This window comes from Panthera onca, chromosome A3 (genome assembly GCF_046562875.1).
Source record: "Panthera onca isolate mPanOnc1 chromosome A3, mPanOnc1 haplotype 2, whole genome shotgun sequence".
NCBI classification, from domain to species: Eukaryota; Metazoa; Chordata; class Mammalia; order Carnivora; family Felidae; genus Panthera; species Panthera onca.
Window position 1 is genome coordinate 90,370,098 of NC_138341.1, and position 27,772 is coordinate 90,397,869.

Genomic DNA, 27,772 nt, shown 5'->3' on the forward strand with positions numbered 1-27,772 from the left:
GTTTTGAGGCCCACTGGAAGCAAGGCCCAGACACCCATGTTAAGTAGGTACTGGGACACTGGCCTCTGGATGCCAGACAGCGATTCAGTGGTAACCTGTCAGCTTCAGATTTCATGAAAGTAAAACTGAGCCCTCCCTCAATCCCTTCACTTTGAGAGCCATGGTCTGGGCCAAGAGGGTGTTAGTGTGGGGGCTGTGGGGAGATGGGAAGGGCAGAAGTGAAGAACCCCAGAGAGTCTCATCTAACTTGGCACACCTTTCAACACAAAGTCCCCTCACTGCTAGCTTTGTCTTAGAGACCTCATACAGGCTGAAGGCCTCCCCACCCCTGCACCTTCTACTTGTCCATGCTGTTTGGACAGTGGGATAACACCACGAACTAGCTCTACATGCTAGTGAAGGAGGCACGGGGAGGGGGCTGGGAATGGACATTTTACCATAAAAGAACTCAAATACCCAAGGCCCCCGGAACATGGCTGGATCAGCACATCAACCTAATAAGCCTTTGTTCCAATGAAAATGTCTTGAAAAAGACCAGTGTTTTAAATAAAGATCCAGAAGGCAGTCTGATTAAACTTCTGGATTAAAAAGGAAAAAAAGTCCACAAGAAACATCAGTAAATAAAATACTTGCTCAATTCACCAAGTATGCCCAGACCCCTGTTACTAGACCCTGTGCTGAGGGTTAGGAATAAGAGGATCCACAAATGTAAGATCTGGAATCTTGTTCTGAAGAAAGCATTCTCTCAGGAGGGCCACAGGACACATCAAGTTACAGCAGGCTGGGGGCTACCCACATCTGCACAGGTAAGAGGAGTCCATGGAAACAGGGCCCCAGAGGAGGTCACACCAGTCCATGGGCAAGGCCAGTGGCACCGCACAAGTGGCAGGAAAGGTGACTAGGAAGGCAATAGGAACCAGACTATGGAAGGCCTGCAGATGCCCTGAACCCCTGAAGGGAGCAGATTGTGTTACAGCAGGGATGGGACTGTCCTGCCTGACAGTCACCAGCCTTAGGGTAGGAGGGGAGTTTAGGCAGCTACCTGAGCTGTGAAGGAGACAGAAGGGTCTGGAGCCTCCTGGAGCTTGGAGAAACAGGTGCTGTTTTTACTGACTGGGAAGATTGCTATAATCAACAGAATGCTATTGAGGGTAAAGGGAGCCGCAGGGGACTGATGACCCAGGAGCTCCCTCAGGGCTACGCGCTGCCCTCTGGCTGTGATGCCATGATCGGGTCTGTGTGGAAAGTAAGCTACAGCTTATTGTCTGGGATGATTTCACTGCCATAAACTAAGACAGAGCCCTGCATCTGAGAGCAGTAGGTGACACACAAGCTTTTCACATCAACAGGTGGAGGTGGGGCAGGCCTTGCAAACTGTTTCTTTATATAAATCCATGTATTGTTTTGTTTGGTAGAAATATATGCTGCATTTATAATTTCTGAAGAATTTAACTTAACATTTGAAAACAAAGGCACATGCACAAGCTCAGATAAACTTTAGGGTGTTTGATCCCTTTAGAAAATGACAACTCCCCAGAGGGGCAGTAATGCAAAGTGGTAGGGGCCTGAGCCCACCCTCCCATATCCCCCACACACAAGGGCAGCACAAAACTTATTTCTGTTCCAGAAACATTGTGCCCAAGAGCCTTGAAGCACACAGCAAAATCAAATCTCACTGTGACAGCTATTTCCACTTCTAAGTTCTGGTTTTTTTTTTTAAGTTTACTTACTTTTTTTTTTAGTAATCTCTACACCCAACGTGGGACTCAAACTCACAACCCTGAGATTAAGAGTGGCTTGCTCTTCTGACTTAGACAGTCAGATGCCCCTCCACTTCTAAGTTCTTCATTCAGCTCCCTCTGCCCTAAAAAAGCTACTAAAAAAACCCCAAAAAAACAAAACAAAACAAACACCTCAAACAGGAAAAACAAGGCTGGATATACTGTCAAACAGAATGGCCCAAGGGAGCAATATCCTGAAAGGAATGACTCTGCTATTTCCAGGCAATCTGTTTACTACACTAAAGCAGGAATAGCATACCTACATTCATAAATCATTGTGTGTGTGTATGTGTGTACATGTGTATGTGAATGTATGTGTGTGCACACATGCATATATGTATGTGTATATGTGTGCACATATGTGTCTATCCATCTTTCTCCCAATTACTGACTGCGGAAAGTGGTCAGTATACTGGAAACCCCCTCCCAGGGCCAGCTACCCAAAAACCAGCAACCCTGGTTTTCATGATAATTAGGAAGTATCCCTTGTATAAAGGAAAAACATAATATTTTGCATTTTTTTCGATGTGGATGAAACACACTCTCCCATCCACTCAGAGGGGCCAATCTACACTGACAGACTGCTGTTCAGAGCACGGCTGACCTCTGCCTCGCCATGTGAGCAGTGGCCAGGGCATTACACCAGGAGAGACTGTGCACCAGCCAGGTGCCGGGTTTACCTGCCAGCCTCCCCAGGCCTCCATTGCCAAGGCCGGCGTCCTCTTCTATTTCCTCCAGTTCTTCCAAGTCCAGCCCTAGCTGTGAATAAAAACAAGGGCAACGTTTTAGTATTACTTAGTGTCTATCTTCCTCACACAACAGGAGGAAAGATATTAAATCTTGTGAGTTTCTATCAATCAAAGGTTAAAAAAGTCTGCTTTTAGACTTGAAAATCCAATGTTAAAATCTGGTATTTATGAAAATGAAAGTTTCCAGGTATCTTAAAAGCTGCCAAACTACTTGAGAATTAATAATCAGGGGAGCCTGGGTAGTTCAGTTGGTTAAGCCTCCCATTCTTGGTTTCGGCTCAGGTCATGATCTCACAGTTCATGAGTTCAAGCCCTGTGTCTGGCTCCGAGCTGACAGCATGGAGACTGCTTGGGATTCTCTCTCTCTCCCTTGCTCTCTGACCCTCCCCCACCTCTCAAATTAAATAAACTTAAAAAAAATAAAGAATAAATAATCCAAATGAGACATGTTTAACATCCAAAGATATTTCCAGGTTATTAACCTACGTATAGTGAACAGATTATAACATGTAGCCTAACACCAAAATTAGTGGTTTCAATAATTCTTTAATTGTATATGGTTTAATGATATTTATGTAACTTATTTATTTATTTACTAATTATTTAACTGCTTAGATTTATTATTCGCCTCTTGGATGTGGCCTCTTCTCTAGCTGTGAAGAATCTGTTCTGCCAGTCTTCAGGTCGTTTTCTGGGTTATTTATGCTGATGTGGTTATTAGGTAGGTGTGTCTTTGGGATGACGTGAGCCTAGGCTCCTCCTACTCTGCCATCTTCTTCGGATGTCCTATGTGACATCTTTTTAAACCAACACCTAAAACTACCTTTCCTGTGGCATCCCAACTACATTTGTGCAATCTTGTGAAATATGTATACAATGTTAAAAATCAGAAAGAAAGTAACAAAGTCACAACTTCTTCACCTGACTTGAAACCTTTCCAGAATGCATACCTGAAGGCTTTGCCTATCAGTTATGATAGATGGATAATTGTTCCATTAATCTGGCTTTAGTGTGTTAAACTTCACAAATGGCTCTCATTAATTATCTTGATGAGTGGTTTTTAAACTTTTTGGTTTCAGGAAGACCCCCCAAGAGCTATTCTTTATTGAAATTATATCTATCAATATTTATCAAGTTAAAAATTTAAAACAGATCAATGTTTTTTAAGCCTATATGAATTCATTTTAAAATAATAAACCCATTAACATTAACATAAACAACATAGTTTAATCAAATATACAGTTTTAAAATGAAAACAATTTACTGAGAAGAGTAGCAGTGTTTTACATTTCTACAAATATCTTTCTTTAATAACTGTCTCTCTTAGCATTCAATCTGTTGAGGTATCACACGGATATCTCTGGAAAGCTTCACCATATACCTGTGACAGAGTAAGAATAAACAGTTCCGATCTAGCAGACCCACTGAAAGGTCTTGGGGCCCCTGGGGTCTCCGGACTATAGGATCTGATAAATTACAAAGGGTAGAAGCAAAGTTGTAAGGACATAAAAACATCAAAGTCATAAAGAAACAGTTTAGTGTCTATTAAGTAAATTGAACAGCATTAACACAAACTGTGATCTGATTCAGAGTAAGATTTCAAAATATTGACTTAATTCCCACAGCAATTTCAAGGAGTGTGTTCCACCAAAGATATTTTGGATATGCAGGGGAGGCAGAATTTACCCAGTAATATACACTGGCTCCAAATTAAGCAACACATTTAACTACATTTTCCAGATTTATCTGACTGTGAAACCTCTTATTCACAAAACACCTACTAAAGTCAGAGACCAGCATACCACATAAAGGCAGGCTATGTGGGAGGAAAGATGTTTTGTTCTTTTATGTTTTTACCCTTGAATGTTGTAGGTACATCTCAGTCTAGTAAGGCAAATTTTGCCATGAGTTTGAAAGTATTCAAAAGAGGCACAAATAGTAGCTAATTGACAGAAAGTAAAATCTTGCTCAAGTGGGTTTCAGAACCGAAGACAGAAAAAGCATGATAAAGCATCTTTAACCTTTTTAATTGAGATATAATTCACATACCCTATAAAATTCACCATTTGAAGAGAATAATTCAATGGTTTTCAGCATATTTACAAAGTTATGCAACCACCACTAATTCCAGAACTTCACCATTCCAAAAACAAACCCGATATTCACTGGCAATCACTCCCAGTTTCCCTATTCCAGACCTTGGCAATCACTTTTCTACTTTCTGTCTCTATAGATTTGCCTATTCTGGTCATTTCATTTAAATGGAAACAAACCACATATGGCCTTTTGTATCTGGCTTCTTTCAATTAGAATAATGTTTTCAGGGTTGATCCATGTTGGAGCATGTATCAGTACTGTTTATCACTGAGTACCTTTCCACTGGATGACTACTCCACATTTTGTGTATGCATTTATCACATAAATGGATATTTAGGCCGGTTCCACTGGTTATTATGAATAATGCTGCTATGAACATTCAAGTACAATTTTATGGGTAGACATATGTTTTCATTTTTCTTGGAAATAAACCTGGGAGTGAAATTGTTAGGTTACATGGTAAATTCTATGCTTAACTTTTTGAGTAACTTCCAAACTATTTTCCAAAGTGATTCTACCATTTTACTGTCTCCCAGCAGTATATGAAGGTTCCAGTTTCTCCATGTCCTAGCCAACACTTGTTCTCTGTCTTTACAAGCACAGCCACTCTAGTGGGTGCAAAGTGGTATCTCATGGTTTTTATTTACATTTCCTGACGACTACTAATGCTGATTATCTTTTCACATGCTTTTTGACCATTTGTATACCTTCTTTGGGAAAATGTCTGTTCAAGTCCTTTGCCTATTTTTAAATTGGGTTATCTGTCTCTTTGTTATTGAGTTGTAAGAGTTGTTAATACATTCTGAATACTAGACCCTGATCAGATTTATGATTTACAAATATTTTCTCCCATTTTGCCTTTTCACTTTCTTCATAATGTCCTTTGATGACACAAGTTTTAACTCTCATCCAATTTATCTATTTTTCTTTTTATTGGTTGTGCTTTTGATGTCATTTCTAAGAATCTATTGCTAAATCATGAAGATTTGCCTATATACTTCTAAGGGTGTTATGGTTTTAGCTCTTACATTTAGGTCTTTGATCCATTTTGACTTAATTTTTATATGGAGTATCAGGTAGGGATCCAGCTTCATTCATTTGGATGTGGACATCCAACTGTTCTAGCAGTATTTATCAAAAATAATATTTTTTCTCTATTGAGTTATTTTGGTACACTTTCTTAAAAAAAAAAAAGCAATTTGACTATATAGGCCACCAAAAGCACAGGTGACAAAAACAAAAACAAAACAAAAAAAACTGGACTTCATGAAAGTTAAAACTTTTCTGCATCAAAGGACACTGTCAACAAAGTGAAAAGACAACCTGAGAAAAAATATTAGCAATGCTAATCACATATCTGACAGGGGATTAATATCCAGAATAGAGAATTCCCAAAACTCAACAATAAAAAACAAACAACTCAATTCAGAAATGGCCAAAGGACTTAAACAGACATTTCTCCAGAGAAGATATTTAGATGGCCAGCCAATAAGCACATGAAAAGATGCTCAACATCACTCATCATTAGGGAAATAATGGGTTTTTTTCTTTTTCTTTAAATTTTAGTTAGTTAACATACAGCACAATATTGGTTTCAGGAGTACAATTTAGTGATTCATCACTTACATACAACACAGTAGGGAAATAACGTTAATTAAAACCACAAGAGATACTATCTCCCATATATTAGAATGGCTACTATCAAAAAAAAAAAAAAAAAAGGAAAATAACAAGTGTTCAAGTGTTGGTGAGGATGTGAAAGAACTGGAACTCTTGTGCACTGCTGGTGGGAAAGTAAAATGGTTTCACCACTGTGGGAAACAGTATGATGGTCCCTCAAAAAGTTAAACATAGAATTACCATATGATCCAGAAATTCCACTTCTAGGTATATACCAAAAAGAATTGAAAGTAGGGTCTTGAAGAGATATTCGTACATTCATGTTCATAAAAGTATTATTCACAGTAGCTAAAAGGCAAAGCAATCCAAGTGTCTATAGACCAATGAATGGATGAACAAAATGTAGTACATACATACAATGGAATATTATTTGTAGATCCTTAAAAAGGAGATTCTGACATATGCTCCAACATGGATGAATCTTGAAGATATTAAGCCAGTCATAAAAAGACAAATATTGTATGATTTCGCTTATATGAAGTACCTAGAATATCAAATTCATAGAAACAGAAAGTAGAACGGTAGTTGTCAGCAGCTTGAAGGAGAGAATGGGGAGTTAGTGTTTAATGGATATAGAGGTTCAGTTTTGTAAGATGGAAAGAGTTCTAGAGATGGATGGTGGTAATCATGGCACAGTATGAATGCAATTTATATTATGTGTATTTTACCACAATTTCAAAATAATTGGGGGAAAATCAGTTGGCTATAAATGTGAGGGTTTATTTCTGGACTCTCAATTCTATTCCATTGTTCTATATGTCTATCCTTACGCCAGTACCACACTGTCTTGATCACTGTAGCTTCATAGTGAGTTTTGAAATTTGGAAGTGTGAGTCCTTCACACTTTGTTCTTCTTTCAAAAAAAAAAAGTTTATTTATTTTGAGAAATAGAGCATGCGTGGGAGGGGCACAGAGAGAGGGAAAGAGAGAATCCCAAGCAGGCTCCACACTGTTCTTTTTCAAGCATGTTTTAATGATTTCTGGTCTGGGGGCACCTGGATGGCTCTGTCAGTTAAGTGTCTGACTCTTGATTTTGGCCCAGAGATCTCACAATCATGAGATCAAGCCCTGCTTTGGGCTCTGTGCTGAGTGTGAGCCTGCTTGGGATTCTCCTTCTGCCCCTTCCCCACTCACCTGCTCTCTATAAATACATACATACATACATACATTCATTCATTCATACATACATACATACATACATACATACATACTGATTTCTGGTCTGTGCATTTCCATCTGGATTTTAGGATCAGTTTGTCAATCTCTGCAAAGAAGACAACTGGAACTTTAGTGGGGGATTGCAATAAGTCTGTAGATCAATTTGGGGAGTACTGCCATCTTAAGATTCCAAGTCATGGATGGACATGAAATGTCTTTTCATTTTTAGGTCTCCTTTTATTTCTTTCAACAATGTTTTATAATTTTTAGAACATAACTCTGCATCTCTTTTGGAAATTAATTCCTAAGTATTTCATTATTTTTGATGCTATTTTAAGTGGAATAATTTTCTTAATTTCATTTTCAGATCATTCATTGCAGTTACATAAAAATTCGGTTGATTTCTGCATATTGATCTTATATCTATAAATTTGCCGAACTCATTCAGTTGTACTAATATATTTTTGTTTCATCTGCTCAAAGAGATACCTTTCCTTCTTCCTTTCCAATCTAGATGCCTCTTATTTTGTTTTCTTTTGTAAATACCCCAGCTAGACCTGTCAGTATTATGTTGAGTAGAACTGGTGAGAGTAAAATCCTTGGGACAAAGCAGCAGGTTAAACACAAGCTGGGAACACCATCAGTCCAATAGAGACTGCAGGACACTCTATAGGACAAACCATTTCAACAAATAAACTGGAAGGCAGAAGAATAAAAAAAGAGAAGCCTATAGATTAATAGAGACTTAAGAGACATATCAAACAAATGCAGCTAAGTTTCTGAATATACTGCTTAAAAAATTATAAGGCATTATGCTAAGTGAAATAAGTCATACAGAGAAAGACAGATACCATATGTTTTCACTCTTATGTGGATCCTGAGAAACTTAACAGAAGACCATGGCGGGGTGGGAAGGGGAAAAAAAAATTAGAGAGGGAGGGAGGCAAACCATAAGAGACTCTTAAAAACTGAGAATAAACTGAGGGTTGATGGGGGATAGGATGGAGGGGAAAGTGGGTGATGGGCACTGAGGAGGGCACCTGTTGGGTTGAGCACTGGGTGTTATATGGAAACCAATTTGACAAATTTCATATTAAAAAAATTATCAAAAAAATTATAAGGCAGTCAACAAGTTTGTCAACTGCCTGAAAATGATGGTCAATATCTTAGGGGTCATAGCGGTATGACCCTATCTTTACAGACACCTGTTGAAATGGCAATAAGTGAAATATGCTGTTTGATATTAGCTTAAATAATCTGGGAGTAGCAAGGGATGTGAGGGAAATGAGAAGTCATGAGTAGGTCTTGATGACAGGTGGAACCCAGTGATAGGTATGTGGAAGGAGTTCTTCATAGCAGTCACTCAATATTTGTACATATTTTAGATTTTCTATGATAAAAAAAATATTTAAATGTGCCCTTGATGGCAGTCAGGAGGGAGCTGCTTCTGTTGAAGTTCTAGTTTTTAGTGTAATCTGCTCCCTGGAACTAATTTCCAGCCCTGTATGATACACTGGTGGTGTGTTTCACTTTTCATATTATATTATAAATAGGGGAGGGGTATGGGGGAGGAGGCCCACCCAAGCCCTGCATCATCATCTGATTCCCAAAGCATGTGGCACCCCACTTTATGAATAGAAGGGCCCAACAACCATGTACCTAGAGACAGTAAAGCTTTGATCATCATGAAAACCTTTCAAATACAAGATTAATTAAAACTTAGAAATACCACTTTTAAGAAAAAGATGTACAACATTTAAAAAGATATATGCTACCCTTCATTTTACAACTCCCTATAATTAACATGTTATTTGTGTAATTGATTATAGAGATGGCATAATTATGGCATAAACATTCCCTCAAATCTTTACTATCTGTAAAAATATATATAAAGAGAATGTTTTGAAAACTAAAACACTTCCTATAACAATAAATTCCACTGAAGACCTAGACTTTACATGTTTCGTGGTCCTTACATACGCATTCTGATGTTCATATTCAGTAAACAGAATTCAAATGACAAATTTGAAGGATAACCTCTTTTTTTAGATAATTTTTTTCATTCTAATTCCAGTATAATTAACATATGGTGTAATAGTTTCAGGTGTACAATATAGTCATTCAACAATTCCATATATCACCTGGTGCTCATCACAACAACTGCACTCCTTAATCCTCATCAACCTATTTCACCCATCTCCCAACCCACCTCCCCTCTGGAAACCAGTTTGTTCTCTACAGGTAAGACTCTGTTTCTTGGCTTCTCTCTCTCTCTTTTCCCTTTTGCTTGTTTCTTAAATTCCACATATGAGTGAAATCATATGGTATTTGTATTTCTCTGACTGACTTATTTTACCAAGCATCAATAATCTCTAGCTCCACACATGTTGTTGCAAATGGCAAGATTATTTTTTATGGCTGAATAATATTCCATTGTATATATACAATTTCACCTCTTCTTTATCCATTCATCTATTGATGGACACTTAGGCTGCTTCCATAATTTGGTTATTATAAATAATGTTGCTATACACATAGAGGTACATATATCCCTTTGAATTAGTGGTTTTGTATTTTTGGGGTAAATACCCAGTAATGTGATTGCTTGATCATAGCATAGTTCTATTTTTAATTTTTTGAGGAAGTTCCACACTGTTTTCAAGAGAGGCTGCACCAGTTTGCATTCCCACCAACAGTGCAAGAGGGTCCTTTTTCTTAGTATCCTCACCAATACCTGTTGTTTCTTGTATTTTTTATTTTAGCCTTTCTGACAGGTGTGAGGTGATATCTCATATAGTTTTGATTTGCATTTCCCTGATAATGAGTAATGTTGAGCATCTTTTCATATGTCTGTTAACCATCTGATATCTTTGGAGAAATGTCTGTTCATTTCTTCTGTGTGCATTTCTAAATTGGATTATTTTGGGGGGGTGTTTAGTTGTAGAAGATCTTTATATATTTTGGATACTAACCCTTTACAGGATAGGTCATTTGCAAATATCTTCTCCCATTCTATAGATTGCCTTATAGTTTTGTTGATTGCTTCCTTCACTGTGCAGAAGCTTTTTTATTTTGATGTAGTCCCAATGGTTTATTTTTGCTTTTATTTCCCTTGCCTCAGGAGACCTATCTAGAAAAATGTTGCTACGACCAATATTAAAAACTTTACTGCCTAGAACTCTCTTCTAGGATTTTTGTGGTTTCAGGCCACACATCTAGGTCTTTAATCTATTTTGAATTTATTTTTGTGTATGGTGTAAGAAAGTGGTCCATTTCATTCTTTTGTATATAGTAGACCAATTTTCCCAACACCATTTGTTGAGACTGTCTTTTTCTCATTTGATATTCTTTCCTGCCTTGTCAAAGATTAATCAACCATATAGTTGTGCATTCATTTATGGGGTTTCTATTCTGTTCTATTAATCTATGTTTCTATTTTTGTGCCAGTACCATACTGTTTTGATCACTACAGCTTTGTAACATGGTTTGAAGTCCAGAATTGTGATGCCTCCAGCTTTGCTTTTCTTTTTCAAAGTTGCTTTGGCAATTCGGGGTCTTTAGTAGTTCATATAAATTTTAGGATTGTTTGTTCTAGCTCTGTGAAAAATGTTGTCAGTATTTTGATAGGGTTTGCATTAAATGTGTAGATTGCTTTGGGTAGTATAAACATTTTAACAATATCTGCTCTTCCAATCCATGAACACAGAATGCCTTTCCATTTCTTTGTGTCATCTTCAATTTCTTTCATCAAAAAAAGTGTTTTCTAGTTTTCAGAGTACAAGTCTTTCACCTATTTGGTTAGATTTATTCCTAGGTATCTTATTATTTTGGGAGCAATTGTAAATGGGATTGTTTTCCTAATTTCTCTTTCTGCTGTTTCATTATTAGTGCATAGAAATGCATGGGGCGCCTGGGTGGCGCAGTTGGTTAAGCGTCCGACTTCAGCCAGGTCACGATCTCACGGTCCGTGAGTTCAAGCCCCGCGTCAGGCTCTGGGCTGATGGCTCAGAGCCTGGAGCCTGTTTCCGATTCTGTGTCTCCCTCTCTCTCTGTCCCTCCCCCGTTCATGCTCTGTCTCTCTCTGTCCCAAAAATAAATAAACGTTGAAATGCAACAGATTTCTGTACACTGATTTTGTGTCTTGTGATTTTCCTGGGGTGCCTGGGCGGCTCAGTCAATTGAGCATCCAACTTTGGCTCAGGTCATGATCTCATAGTTTGTGGGTTCAAGCCCCACGTCGGGTTCTGTGCTGACAGCTCGGAGCCTGGAGCCTGCTTTGGATTCTGTGTCTCATTCTCTCTCTGCCCCTCCCCAACTTGTGCTCTGTCTCTGTCTCTCAAAAATTAATAAAAATGTAAAAAAAATTTAAAAAAAGTGTTTTATAGTTTTCAGAGTACAAGTCTTTCACCTCTTTGTTTAGATTTATTCCTAGGTATCTTATTATTTTGGAGGCAATTGTAAATGGGATTGTTTTTCTAATTTCTCTTTCTGCTGTTTCATTATTAGTGCATAGAAATGCAACAGATTTCTGTACGCTTGATTTTGTGTCTTGTGACTTTCCTGAATTCATTTATCAGGTCTAGTAGTTTTTTGGTGGAGTCTTTAAGGTTTTCTATATAGAGTATCATGTCATCTGCAAATAGTAAAAGTTTTACTTCTTCCTTACCAATCTGGATGCCTTTTATTTCGTTTTGCTAACAGCTGTGACTAGGACTTCCATTACCATGTTGAATAAAAGTGATGACAGTGGACATCCTTGTCTTGTTCCTGGTCTTGGGGGTGGCAGGGAGGAAGCTTTCAGTTTTTCCCCATTGAAGATGACGTTCACTGCGGATTTTCATATATGGCCTTTATTATGTTGAAGTATGTTCCCTCTAACCTTACTTTGCTGAGGGTTTTTATCATGATCAGATGTTGTGCTTTGTTTTTTTTAATTAAAAAAATTTTTTTTAACGGTTTTTATTTTTGGGAGACAGAGAGAGACAGTGCGAGCGGGGGAGGGGTAGAGAGAGTGAGGGGACACAGCATTGTTCAGGGCTCAATGTGGGGCTCAAACTCACAAGCCATGAGATCATGACCTGAGCCTAAGTCAGGCTCTTAACCGACTGAGCCACCCAGGCACCCCTGTACTTTGTTTTTATCGTGATCATATGTTGTTCTTTGAAAAATGCTTTTTCTGCATCTACTGAAAGGATCATATGGTTTTTAATGCTTTCTCTACTGATGTGATATCTCACGTTGACTGATCTGTGCGTTTTGAACTTGTGTTCTGGGAATACCACTTGACCATGGTGAATGATTTTTTTTTAATGTAGTATTGGACTCTGCTAGTATTTTTTTTGATGATTTTTGCATCTGTGTTCATCAGGGATACTGGCCTATAGTTCTCTTTTTATGTGGTGTCTTTATTTAGTTTGGGTATCAGGGTAATGCTGGCCTCATAGAGTAAATATGGAAGTTTTCCTTCCTCTCTATTTTTTGGAAAAGTTTGAGAAGAATAGGTATTAACTCTTCTTTAAATGTTAGGTAGAATTTGCCTGTGAAGGTATATGGTCCTGAGCTTTTGTTTGTTGGGAGTTTTTTGATTACTGATTTGATTTCTTTGCTGGTAATCGATCTATTCAAAATTTCTATTTCTTCCTGCTTTAGTTTTGGTGGATTATATGTTTGTAGGAATTTATCCATTTCTTCTAGGTTGTCCAGTTTGTGGGCATATAGTGTTTCATAATATTCTCTTACAATTGTTTGTATATCTGTGGCATTGGTTGTTATTTCTCCTCTTTAATTTGAAATTTTATTTATTTGAATCCTTTCTCTTATTTTTTGATGAGTCTGGCTAGATGTTTATCTATTTTGTTGATCTTTTCAAAGAATAAGCTGCTGGTTTCATTTATCTGTTCTGGTTTTTTAGTTTCTATATAATTTATTTCTGTTCTAATCTTTATTATTTCCTTCCTTGTGCCGGTTTTGGGTTTTGTTTGTTCTTCTTTTTCTAGCTGTTTTAGGTGCAAAGTTAGGTTTTTGTTTTGTTTTGTTTTGTTTTTGTTTTTGATTTTTCTTGCTTCTTGAGGTAGGCCTATATTGTTATAAACCTCCTCTTAGAACCACTTTTGCTATATCCTAAAAGTTTTAGACATTGTGTTTTAATTTTCATGTACTTTTATTTCCATGTACTTTTGGATTTCTTATTTGATTTCTTTGTTAACCCACTCATTGTTCAGCAGCATGTTATCTACCCTCAAAGTATTTGTGGTTTCCAGATTTTTTTTCTTATGATTTTTAGTTTCATAGTGTGGTATCAACACTACAAAAAGATGCATGGTATGACTTCAATCCTTTTGAATTTGTTGAGGCTTGTTTTGTAGCTTAATATGTGATCTATTCTGGAGAATGTTCTATGTGCACCTGAAAAGAATGTGCATTCTGCTGTTTTAATATGGAATATTCTAAATATATCTGTTAAATCCACCTGGTCCTATGTGTCATTGAAAGCCATAGTTTCCTTATTGAATTTCTGTTTGGATGATCTATCCATCAATGTAACAGGGGTATTAAAGTCCTCCACTATTACTGTATTATTACCAAACAGTTCCTTTGTGTTTATTATAACAATTTTATGTATTTGGGTTCCTCCATGTTGGGTACATAAATATTTAAATTATATATTCTTATTGGATTGCCCCCTTTATTATTATATAGTGCCCTTCTTGGTCTCTTGTCACATTCTTTGTTTTGAAATCTATTTTGTCTGAAATAAATATTGCTTCTCCAGCTTCTTCTGACATCTATTTGCATGATAAATGTTTCTCCATCCCTCACTTTCAATCTGTAGGTGTGTTTAGGTTTAAAATGAGTCTCTTATAGGCAGCATATAGACTGGTCTTTTTTTTTTTTTTTTTTTTTAAATCCATTCTGACACCCTATGTCTTTTGATTGGAACATTTAGTCCATTTACATTCAAAATCATTACTGATAGATATGTATTCATTGCCATGTTATTACTTATTTTCTGGTTGTTTCTGAAGTTTTTCTCTGACCCTTCTCTTTCTTTCATGGCTTGTTGGTTTTCTTTAGTGATGTATTTGGATTTCTTGGTCTTTATTCTTTGCATATTTGTTAGTGGTTTTTGATTTGTGGTTACCATTAGGTTTATATATACCATCTTCTGCATGTAGCAGTCTATATTAAGTTGATGGTTGTTTAAGTGTCAACCAATTGTTTACTCCTCTCTTCCCTATGTTTTAGGTATGGATTGCTTTTGTTGAGTCTGTTGGGGGTACTCTGGGCTTCCTGGATCTGGACATTGTTTCCTTCCCCAGATTCGGGAAGTTTTCAGCCATTACTTCCTCAACTAAATTTGCTGCCCCCTTGTCTATCTCTTCTGGGATCCCTATAATGTTATTGTTTGATGGAGTCATTTGTTCTAAGTCATTAATTCCTTCCTCTGCATTTTCCAGCCTGCTGTCCATTCCATCAAGTGTGTTTCTCATTTCTCCTATTGAACGCTTTATCTTTCTTATCTCAGTGTTGATCATCTCACCAATGCCTTCCATTCTTTTCTGAAGTCCAACAAGTATCTGGACTTTAAATTCTCTATCAGGTATGTTATTTATGTCTCTCTTGCTTAGATCTCCAGCTGTGGCCTTATCTTGTTCTTTCATTTGGGATAAATTTCTCTGTCTTCTCATTTTAAGTCTCTATGCCTATTTCTGTATGTTGGGAAAGTCAGCTACACGTCCTATTCTTGAGAGTAATGGCTTTATGAAAAAGAGGTCCTGTAGTGTCCTGCAGTGTAGTGTCCCCTATTCCCCAAAACCTGATGCTTCAGGGAGTGTCTCCAATGTGTGCTGTGTGTGCTCAACTATTGTGTTCTGGCTGCTTTATCCTTTAGGCCAATCATCTGCAGAAGCCGTCTTTGTCTGTTGCAGGCAATGTTTAATCCCTGGCCTGAATGTGGCAACTTTTGACTAGGTGTGCTCTGGTCAGCTTGTGAAATGAGACCTGTCTCCACCACTGCTGAAACCAAGGCCCCTCAAAATTCTCACAATGGGAGACATGGTGTAAGTAGGGGTTTGAGCCAGTCTTCTGGGGGGAAGGGACCTGCCACCCCGGGACTGAGGCAAGCATGACTGGGAGGGGCAGTTCCACCAGGGTGCTGGGGGCATGACTTTGTGAAAGCAAGTTACTTAGGGAGTGATGGCACTATGCTGGTTCCCGCAAGTGGCCCTGTGCTTATACTGATGGGTAGGGGAGAGAAGCGGTGCCTGCCAGTTCCTTTGTTCTCAGAGGGGTCTCTGTAAATGCTGCCTCTCTAGAACACACTCCAAAATGAGCAAACACCCTTCCCACTGTGTGTTCCAGGTCCTCTCCAGATTGTTGTTTCCACACAGTATGTCTAAAGGTATTTGTCTGCCTTTTCTCCAAGAGCAATCCAATGCCTCTGGGTTCTATCCCAGCCCAGCCTGTTGAACTTTAAAATTCCAGCCTTTAAGGGGTGCCTGGGTGGCTCAGTTAGTTAAGCATCCTATTCTTGGTTTGGCTCAAGTCATGATCTCACAGTTCATGAGTTCAAGCTCTGTGTCAGGCTCTATGTCGGGCTCTACACTGACAGTGCAGAGCCTGCTTGGGATTATCTCTCTCCCTCTTCTTTGCTCCACCACTCAAGAAAATCAATTAAAAAAACAAAACAAACAAACAAACAAAAACCCTCCAGCCTTTAAGCCCCACTGGTCACAAGAAGTCATGAAATTGAACCTCTCTCACTTTCCAAGTCAACTGCTATGGAGATTTATCTATCCCATGCACTCCCCTGTGTGCTAGTCTATCTCTTGCCCTTCTCTGCAACAGTGGCTCCCTCCCCCACCACAGTGGGCACAATCTGATCCATTTCTTTCCCAAACTATGTCTCCGTACTTCCTACCTTCTTCGATGTGGCCTCTTTTCTCCCTTTAGTTGTGGAGTTTGTTGTGTCATTCTTCAGGACGATTTCTGGAGTACTTAGGGTGGTTTGATAGTTTTCTAGTTGTGTTTGTGGGACGAGGCAAGCCTAGGGTCCTCCTACTCCAACATCATCTTCCCTTCCAGTCTCTTCTTAGATAATTTTGAGCTTACAATTTCCATTTTGGGGAGTCCAATCTTTTTCCAAATTTTTATTGTACCATGCCTGAGACCCATGTGAGGTCCCCACCATGCTGCTACCAACAGGGCCCCCAGAGTGCCTCCCACCCTAAACTGAACCAAAGCAAAGGCAGTGGAAGGTGCTGGGGGAGGGAAGACTCTGGTGAAGACCCTGCTATGTACGTGCAGAAGGGCAGAAGTGCTACATATTCACACCCTAGAAATTGTACACTGAGTGTCCAGTATAGGAGGAAGATGGGTGTCCAGGGAGGTGGGTAGAGAGCAGAAAACAGACAGGATGGATTCCAGCTCTGCTCTAAAACCACAAATGAACTGTGTACGGAGTTAGCCTCCAAGTGAATAAGTGTTAATTAAGACCCCTTAAGCAAAGACAGTTTTTATTCCGACTGGGGAGAAGGGGCAATTTTATACCTAGAGAATAAGATGAGCACAAAAAGTTGCCTGGGGTGGGAGAGGGGCCCAGAGGTGGGTTACTAGTTCAGTAAGGCAAGAATGAAATGGACAATACCAAGCACTTCTGCCCTGGGGTAAATCTGCCCCTGGGGCGGGTGTGAGGAGTACAATGGCTCCTAGAAGCCTTGAAACCTTAGCACCACAATGAAAAGCCATGTTTGCCCTCCCATGTATTAGTTTCCCATCCAATCCTTACTTTTTCCCCTTGAGAAAGAGTGTCACCCACCAACCTATTCTCCCCCATGTAGGACAGACTATGTCATAAGTCACTACCAGCCCCAGATGGCAGCAAATCTCAACATCAATGCTCACCTCTGTGGGGCCTGGATTAAAACTCAGTGTGCTGCAAGAGGCTACCCACCAGCCCAGACCCAAAGCACTGTACCTGATAAATGGCTTCATCACAAGCATTCTGAAGACCCAGGTTCACCATTGTGTTCTGCAGTGTGCGGCCCATGTAGAATTCCAGGGAAAGATAATAGATGCGCTGAGGAGACAAAAGAAAGAATCTTAGATTTCTTTTCCATCCTGACACATGAGGAAGATTAGGGTGTTGGGCAGATTCGTAAGGGCACCTACTTAGGGGTCTCATTTAGGCTACCCACAATCCCCCCTAAATGGGCTCACTCCCTTTGCCGAGTCTTGGCCAAACTCAGCTTTCCAAAGGCAGCCTGCCCGGGACCCTTCTATAGCAAAACTGCTCATTGCCCTTCTGGATATAAGCTGGCCTCCCTAGATGGGAGGAGGCAGGGCAGGGCAGTGGTAGGGAACAAGGCTCCCAGAATGGATAGAGCCAGCTCTGAACTTAGCTTGGCCTCTTCCCCACCATGAGCCCTTGAGCAAGTGACATCTTCAAATCTCTAACACAGGATAAAACAACTTGGGGGGGGGGGGCGGCGTGTGTGTGTGTGTGGGGGGATATTTTCAAGTATTAACAGCTTTTAACACCCATGTTAGGTACTCGGCAAACACCACACAGTCAACACAACTGGATGGATGGATGGATGGATGGATGGATGGACGGACGGACACAAGTCAGGAAAGTTTCTGCTGCCTATTGGCTGGCTCTGGGGGATTGGAATATGTGACTTTCTATGTAAACAAAGAGGATGACCACCCACACTCACTGGGAGCTGAGTTGGGTTCTAAGCCCTTCCCATGCATGGTACCATTTACTCCTCACAAACCACCCAGTGGGGCCACTGGGTGGCAGTGGCAGAGCCACAATCTGGCCCTCAGAGTCTTGCTTTTATACAGGACTCCATGCTGCTTCCTGCCATCAAAAGTAAGGTCTGGAAAAATAAATGGGGAAGAAGGGAGAAATATTCCTCACAGATAAATTCCAATGAATGCATGCAGATGGAACGAGCGAAACAGAAAATCAGCATGAGAACAGCGCAGTGTAATTGCTGCAGACAACGGCCACAGCTGAACTCTGAAGCCAGCTGGCACAGCTTTACTATCTGCACAGCCTCTAATATCTCCCCCAAAGTATATACTCATTACCATGTGGTTTTAACAAATGTCAAAAAATTCTCTGATATTCTTCACTCCAGCAGGTGGTGCTAAATCCCCTCCCCCTTGAGGGTGAGTTGGCTGAGGTGAGTCTGGGAGGGAACCTGTAACTTCACAGGGGAAGAACCTGCTGACACCACATTCCCCTGGTGACAAGGTTAACATCACCAGTGATGGGTTGTGATGATGCGCTGTGATGAGAAGGGGGCTCCATGGCTTGAGGTATTCTTTCTAAGCTCGATAACCCACACTAATTTGGAGAAAACCTTGGATGGGCACCAACTAAGGGTTGTTTTATGAACTCCCTGGCCAGTATTCATCAGATTATCCAACGTTGTGAAAGATGAGGAAAGACCAACCACCATTGCCAATGGGAGGAGATTAAGGAGACATAATAACTAGAGAGCCCTGGATTTGGTCCAGGGACAGACAATATTAGAGGAAAAACTGGTCAAAAATGTGAAGAAAGTGCTGAGCCAGTGCTAGCTTACTTTGATAACTGTGTTGTGGTCATGCAAGATACTAATATTAGGGGAAACTGAGGGAGGGCTACATGGTACTCCACACTATGTTTGTAGCCCCCTGCAAATCTAATGTTGCTCCTAAAGGAAAAGTTAAAAAAACAAAACCAAGCCTTGAAAAAGGGTGTGTCGTGAGTGTGTACATATGCATAATGATGAGAATGTGTGTCTTGGATTCAGATGTGAGTCCATGGAGAAGTACTGACTGTACTATGGTTTTATCTTTCCTGCAGGTTAAAATGTTCAAAATACAATTAAAAAAATCAATTTCCCTACCGTTGCAGAATGCAGAGAGAGAATTCACTTTCCACAGACTGCAGAGAGGGCTTGTCAGGGCTTTACTGGAATGCCCACATAGGGTGACCTGCCTGAGTGGCTTTGAGACCCACGTTCCATGCAGTGACTCTCTTAAAGTGTCTTTTTTATACTACCTTTAGATTTCTGACCAGCAGCTGACTAGAAACCTTTTGAAAAAACTCTGTGGCCATGGGCCATCCACCTGCTGTTTCAGCAGTGTTGCTCTCTGGGCTTTTATAGCTGCATTTATACCATTACTTCACATTTTACTCCTCAGGACCATAAAACAGCCATAGAGGATGAGCCAGGAAGAAAGGGGTTCCACATTTGCAAAATATACAGGCAAAGGAACTAAGATAATGGAGAGACATCCCATGTCAGTGGATTGCAAGGCTTAACAGTGTTAAGATGGCAAAACTTCCAAAATGGATCAACATATTCAACACAATCCCAGTCAGAATTCCAGCTGCTTCCTTTCAGATTGACAAACTAATTCATTAGGTGGATGAGGTGGATCCATCAGACGGAAATGTGAGGGATCTGGACGAGTCAAAACAATCTTGAAAAAGAAGGACAAAGTTGGAGGACTCACACTTCCTAATCTCAAACCTTATTACAAAACTATAGTCAGCAAGACTGTGTGGTACTGGCAGAAGTATGGACACACAGAGCAATGAAATATAGGGTACAAAAATCAACCCTCAAATTTATGGTCAACTGGTATTCAACAAGCGTGCCCAGATCATTTAGTCAGAAGAACAATCTCTTTAACAAATGGTGCTGGGACAACTGGATATCCACATGCAAAAGAATAAAGCTGGACCTCTACCTCACACCACATACAAACATTAATTCAAAGAACATCAAAGATCTAAATGCAAGAGTCAAAACCATACAACTTTAAGAAGAAAACAGAAGTAAATCTTCATGACCTTGGATTAGGCAATGGTTTCTTTTGTATGACATCAAAAGCACAAGTAAGAAAAAAACATAAATTAGACTTCATTGAAGTTAAAAACTTTTGATAAGATGGAGAAAATTAAAAGATAACCCGTAGAATGGGAGAGAATATTTGCTAATCATATAATTGATGAGAGAAGCTGTATGTAGAACACACGTACAACTTAATAATAAAAAGACAAGTTGGGCGGGGGGGGGGGGGGGGGGGCGCCTGGGTGGCTCAGTCGGTTAAGCTTCCAACTTCAGCTCAGGTCACAATCTCATGGTTTGTGAGTTGGAGCCCCACATTGGGCTCTGTGCTGACAGCTCAGAGCCTGGAGTCTGCTTGCAATTCTGTGTCCCCTCTCTCTCTGCTCCTCCCCCACTTGCACTCTTTCTCTCTCTCAAAAATAAATAAACATTAAAAAAAAAAAAAAGACAAGGTGGTTGAGCAAAGGATCTGAACAGACATTTTGGTAAAGAAAATACACAATGCCAACAGGCACATGAAAAGATGCCCAACATCACCCTCATCAGGGAAATGCAAATCAAAACCACAGTGAAATATCAATTCCCACCCACTATAGGATGGCTATAATCAGAAAGTTATCAGATGAAAACAAATGTTAGAAAAAATTTGAAAAAAATCAGAGTCTTCATACATGGGGTATGAAGGGTGGGCTGTAAAATTGTGCAGTGGCTTTGGAAATCAGTCTGGTAGGTCCTCAAAAAGTTAAAAGGGATTAGCATGTGGTCCAGCAGTTCTCCTCCAAGGCATGTATCCAGAAGAAACAAAACCTATGTCCATGCAAAAACTTGTATGTCAGAGGACAGAAACTACTCAAATGCTCATCAATTGGTGAATGAATAAATAAAATGTGGTATATTCATATCATGGAATATTATTCAGCCATAAAAAGGAATCAAGTACCAATACATGCTACAACAAACAAGAACCTACAAAGCGTTACACTAGATGAAAGGAGCCAGTCACAAAGGACCATATATTGTATCATTCCATTTATAAAATATAGGCAAACTTAAAGAAACAGAGAGTAGATTTATGGTTCCCTAATAAGTAGGGAGGGGTATAGGAAGTTTACAGTGGGTGACAGCTAAAAGCTGTGGTGTTTCTTTCTGGAGTAATGAAAATGTTCTAAAATTGACTGTGGTGACCATGGCCCAACTCTGTTGACTATACCAAAGCCAATGAATTGTGCACTTCTAATGGGTGAATTGCATACTATTTGAATTTTATCTTAAAGCTGTTACCAAAAAATATAAAATAGTAAAAATAATGCACAAAATTTTATAAATGTTGTACATTAAGTAGAATACTTGCAGTTGTAAAGATGGTGGAACAAAAATGCCTCTGCCCACTTCTCCCGAAAACTCACTGATGGAAAGTCAGGACAGGTAGAACTAAATTGGAAAACTGACCCTTGTACATCTTCACCACCAAGCTGCAGGGTGGGGACAGGGTGATTGTTCACTGCTGGTCTCTGCTTTTCTGAAGTCGAGGAAAGGATAAAGTACTTTACACTCATATGCACGCATGCACACACACACACATGCACACCTACAGATGCACATACTTGTGTGCACAGCCATACATGTGTGCGCTTACATGCACTCACACACATGCAATCACACCTGTACACAATTCATTAATTTGCACATGTGCACTCACATGCACACACTCACATGTGTGTACACACACAGACACATGCACACACTCATAAATCTGGGACCCAAGGAAGAGCTGCTCACTCCAGGCTGCACACACCAGGCCCTTGCCCCATTATCCAGCTGCAAACAGCTGGTTCAGGAAGAATTCCTTCTACTCAAGGAGATGGAACTCAGGATCTACATCCTGAAATCTAAAACAGGAAAAAAGAACAGGAAACAAAAGGGGTAAAGAACACTAGCATTTACCATGGAGCAAATACAATTTGTTAATACAGACTAATCTGAGACATCAAGAAACACCAATAAAGTAACAAAAGAACCGCACCAGGCACAGGAAAGTAAAATAAAAAAGAGACAAAACTACTACAGAAATGGAGGCACCACTGAATGCAAAACAAAGGGAAAGATGGAAATAAAAACCTGGCTGGAAAAGCAGACAAAATGGGGGAAAAGCATGAAAAGGATTGGAGAGGAAAATATCCATATGGAAGACAAAGAATAGCTAACATCAGCAAAATTAGCGTCCCTGAGAAAAGAAACTGAATAAAACATTAAAAACATTTTTAGGGTGCCTGAGTGGCTCAGTCATTTAAGCATCAGACTTCAGGTCTGGTCATGATCTCACAGTTTGTGAGTTGGAGCCCCCCATCTTGGGACACTGCTTGGAGGACTCTCTCTCTCTCTCTCTCAAAATAAATAAATAAACTTAAAAAAAATAAAAACATGTTTTTCAGTATATAACTGAATAAAACTTTCTATACATAAATCTATGCATACATACATACAAAGAACATACATACATACTAATAAAATCCATGGCAAGTTCAGACTTTGACAGACTTTTCTTTTTCAATCATTTGAATGTATGGCTTCTCAGTTACTGCCCAGATTCCAATGCCCTTTAAATCACAAACATGGCAGCGCAGTGAGTGAATCTACAGCCACTCTGAGTACAGCTGCTGTCACTACTGCTCATGGCCCATTGCTTCTTCCCGGACGCTATTTACTCTGCACTTGAACTGAGTTATTGTCATATGGGGTTTCCATAGCGCTATGCTGCCCCTCCCTCCACACAGGGCTTAGTAACCACTGAGAACACACTGAGCCCAACAAAATCCAGCTGTATGAGAAGAGTGTGAGTGAAGGTTCCAAGAACAATCATGCCCTTTTCCTATGTACACAAGAAGGCTCACTTCTCCCCCACATACCTACTTCTGGGGTTCTCCCTGGAAAGGTTTTATGACAAGTTGGAAACTCAGGAATATGATCACAATGTTTTCATGTTGCCTTTAACTGGAACTATGTATTTTTAAAGCTGTAGTTTGATCTCTGCTAAAGTTTCTAATTTTTAACTAGCACTATGAAAAGAGCTTGACTATCTTTGTTTGTGTAAGGCATAAAATGTTGGACCTTGTCTTAAGATCTTTCAGTCTTGGGGCACCTGGGTGGCTCAGCTGGTTAAGCATCTGACTTCGACTCAGGTCACAATCTCACAGTTCATGAATTTGAGTCCTGCATTGGGTGAGTGCAAACCTCACTTTGGGTTCAGCACTCTCCATTCCTCTCTCTCTCTCTCTCTCTCTCTCTCTCTCTCTGCCCCTCATGGTATTCTCTCTCTCTCCCTCTCTGCCCCTCCCTCACTCACACACACTCTGTCTCTCATAAATAAATAAATAAATAAATAAATAAATAAATAAGTTACAAAATGATATTTAAAAAAAAAAAAAAAAGATCTTCCAGTCTTTAATTTTCCTTCCAAGTTGAGCACAGATGTCAAGGGCTCAGCAGCTTATTTAATTCTGCTAATAGTTCCAGGCAGCCTCCCAATGCACCTCTGCATATGAGGGGAGCAGAAGTGGCGGCATCAGGGCTCCCTTGGACAGCACCCACCCAAAGACTGGCCATGGCCGGCTCTAGGTTAGGCACTGCTGCACACCCACCCAGCCAGAGCCCTGCACTCTGGCCTTTGTCTGTTGTTGCTATCTGTGTGATTTGTTCCAAGAATTTTTATAGTTTCCTCAAATGTGTTGAATTTGTTTTCCTCAGTTTCCTTAAGATGGTTCAGAGTAAAACTAAACTGAAGAAGGCTTGCCAGAGGGGCCGCCCAAGGAGATGCACACACTTTTGAACCATGCACGCTGGGGTCCAATCCTGGTTCCTGGCCTGGCCAGCAGGGTGGCCTGGATCCCTTCACCTCTCTGAGAAATACCATGTCTAGTTTGGGGTTTAACACAGGGCTAGCTGTGGACTCAGGCAATGTTGGTCCCCTTGCTGGGCCAGATTTTCAGGGAGAGTGATGGAACCTAATTAACAGGGTGGCAATTCTGGACTGAACCAACTGAGGGCACAGGATTGGTGCAAGAAAAAGCACAGGGGGCTCACCAGCAAAGGGCCAGTTCCTCAGTGTCCCCAAACTCTGCTGCTACTGCAGGCCCAAGGCCAACCCAGGCTTTGCCCAGTCTCTTTCCATCCCTCTCACCCCACCCCCGGCCTCTCCCACCACCATCTGTGCAACTGTGGACAGGGTCTCCCAAATCAAGGAACTCTGGCCAAAGAACCTGAACTCCCCTCCTTCAGCATGAGAGCAACAAGGACCCCTTAAACCCTCTACAGCAGTTCTGGGGGCCTGTGGCCTGGGGTGTGAACCGGGCTGCTGACCTTTCTTGTATGGTCCCTTCTTGCAATATGACTGTTACACATGTTAAGAGGCTTAGAGGCAGCCTTAAATTTTTTTAATTGGGTTTACTACATGCAAAGTCTACACCAAAAGCATCACAGAAAAGCACAAAAGAAGCCCCTTCCTCAAAATGAAGAGATGAAAAGATGACCAACGCAAATACACAACATAGTAGTCTTCTCCTAAGACATCTTAGGAGTTAAGGAACTCAAATTGTGGAGCTGGAGCTTAAAAGCAACAGGTAGAGCCTCATTTTGCTCTTTATACAATGGAGATTCATGAACAGAACTGGACTTTCAGAAACCTCCAATTTCTCTTCCCTCTCCAAAAAGGCTATTTAGAGTCTTTGTTTAACAGAAAGTGAACACTCTGCAGGAAAAGGAAAGAAAGAACTCCAGCACTCAGAGCAACAAAACACAGACTGATGCAACTGTTTTCATCAAGAGAAGAACCTGTTTCTACAGGTGGATCTGGCCAGTGACGTGTCATCCTGTGCCCAGGAAAAGGCAGCAACACTCCCCCTGTCTATCAGATTCTGTGTTATGTCTTAACGTGCCAGCCATCTCGCTGTGACTGAGCAGGCACAGTGACGCCCACAGACTACCAGCTCCCTGCCAGACAGAGCTGGCCTGGACAGGACACAGGAACAGAGACCACTGGCCCAACATAAGGCCAGTTCTGGTGAGCTCCCCAGCCTCGCCAAAGGCACCAGGGCAGCCCTGCCCTTGCCAGCCTAGTGAGGGTACTGCTAGGGGGCATCAGCCTTCTCACCTGCTAGACAGCTGAGGCTCCTCCTTGTCTTCACTGGTCATCCTGCTTCACACCCATTCTGCTGTGTCTGAGGGGCTTTTTGGAGGGTCGCACCGACAACAGCTTTATGAAACCACTACTATGTTTGCCGTAAGGATGCTGAACACTTTCTACCACATCTCTTATACTCCCAACCTATGGAGCCACACTCAAGCATGTTCTTTTAGAATTAAGTGACAGGGAAATTTGGCTTCTGGTGAGTAACTGGCAGAAATTCCATGGATCACGGATTTCCTTTTTTACTTTAGGTACTGGTACCTAGGACTAGAACACAGGCCTGTTTGCTCAAAGTCAATTTGGAAAATGTAAAATATAATAAAATAATAGAGTTTGAGAACTTATAGGGATCACAGAGATCAGTCAGCTCTGCAGGGAACAAATTTATTTTGCACTCCATGATATAACTTTTTTTATAATCCTCTGCCTCCTGCCTTCCATGCTGTTAAGCTCTACAAATGTCTCCTCACTCCCATCCCCGAGCCAATCACAGAAGTCTTATCACACTGCCAGAGAAGCCAGAGCCTAATCAATTTATGTTAAGTGACCTGGACTGTGTCAAAGTATATTTATAACTAGTGTGGCACTAGTAAGCATTTTCACCCTGAGCTTCTTTCACCTTTCATTTTAAATGATGTTTCATGGCCAAGAAGACACTCAGCTAGAACTGAAATCACATATAATTCCTAATCCCAGAGATCCTGTCAAAGGAGTTAACCAAACTCTTCTGTGGTCTGATTACCTTGCTAACTTTGTGTTCATGCCTCTTCCCTTTACCATGTCCTAAGAACACCATTCTGTATAAGGTAGAAGACAAGCCAGCTATTATCTGTTGATTACTTGTTTCATGTCTCAGAATGTGCAGGTTTCTAAATGGCTTAAAGCTCTGGTCTGTTTAATGAAAAATTAGGTATAATCCGAAAAGACATAAAGTTCTCTAAATTTTCTTATCTGTATTTCTTATTAGTCGGGCAACTGGCAGAGCTATATGAGATCTGCAGGTGACAGCACCATGTCAATGTGCATGTCCTGGGTTTAATTGTTCACAGTGTTTGTCTAAGAGAGTCTCCCTGATTTTTGGAAGTACACACTCAAATTTTTAAGGGTAAAGGAACATCAAGTCTGCAATTTACTTTCAAACGGTTCAGAGAAAAATGTATTAATATGTATAGAAAGGGACAAATGTGTTAAAATGTTTAATGCTTGGGGAATCTGCATGAAGAATGGGAATTTATTGTATTATTCCTGCAACATTTAAAAGTCTGAAGTCATATAAAATACAATTTTGTAAAAACTCATTTAAAAAGGGCTGGGGGGCACCTGGAGGTTGAGTCAGTTAAGCATACGACTTCAGCTCAGGTCATGATCTCACAGTTCATGAGTTCAAGTCCTGCATCAGGCTCTGCACTGATAGCTTGAAGCCTGGAGGTTGTGCTTCAGATTCTGTGTCGGCCTCTCTCTCTGCCCCTCACCCACTCACACTTTATCTCTCTCTCAAAAATAGATAAACATTGGGAGAAAAAAAAAAAAGGCTAGGATTCAAATGCAAGGTCAGTTATGATTATTTCATAAAAATACAAAGGGTCCCTGCAGCCTCCATGGCACCTGGGTATTAGAGATCTCCAGAGAAACAGAATCAACAGGATATGTATATACAGATTTATTTTAAGGAACTGGCTCACACAGTTGTGGAGGTCTGAGACTAAAATCTCATGATTTTCAGGCTGGCAAGCTGGAGATACAAGGAAGAGTTGCGTTTGGAGTCCCAAAGCAGTCTGCTGGCATAATCCCTTCCCGCTGAGGAGGGATGATGTGGGGGGTGGGGTAATCAGTCTTTGTTCTATTAAGGTCTTAACTGACTGGAGGCCCACCCACATTGTGGAGGGTGATCTGCTTCACTCAAAGTCCACTAATTTAAATGTTAATCTCGTCTAAAAAACACCTTCACAGAAACATCTAGAATAGTATTTGATCAAATATCTGGGCACTGTGGCCCAGCCAAGTTGATGCAGTAAATAAACCATCACAGCCCTTGAGAGGCCAAACTGTCTACTATGAAAAATCATGGCTCACACTCTGAGAGGCTCCTTAATCTCATAAAGTGATGGTTTAACCTTACCTTCCACTCGTGGAGCTGTCAGGTTAATCAGCAACACAAAACATCTGTCCCTTGTCAAGCTTCTAGCCAGGGAAAATAATTGAGCTATCTGGTGTCAGGGAAGTTTGCCCATGGGATACAAGGTCAACTTCACAAGTGGAAACATATCAAAA

The 27,772-nt window shown here is 40.4% G+C and overlaps 1 protein-coding gene across 1 annotated transcript in view; it reads right to left on the reverse strand.

The window, feature by feature from the left end:
• The window catches only part of PYGB (glycogen phosphorylase B), a 58,573-nt gene that overhangs the window by 26,746 nt on the left and 4,055 nt on the right, over positions 1 to 27,772 (reverse strand). The window contains exons 2-3 of the mRNA XM_060610474.3: positions 17,442 to 17,543; positions 2,462 to 2,540 (exon numbers count right to left, since the gene is read on the reverse strand). Coding sequence (XP_060466457.1) covers positions 2,462 to 2,540; positions 17,442 to 17,543 — 181 coding nt within the window. The remainder of the gene's footprint in view (positions 1 to 2,461; positions 2,541 to 17,441; positions 17,544 to 27,772) is intronic.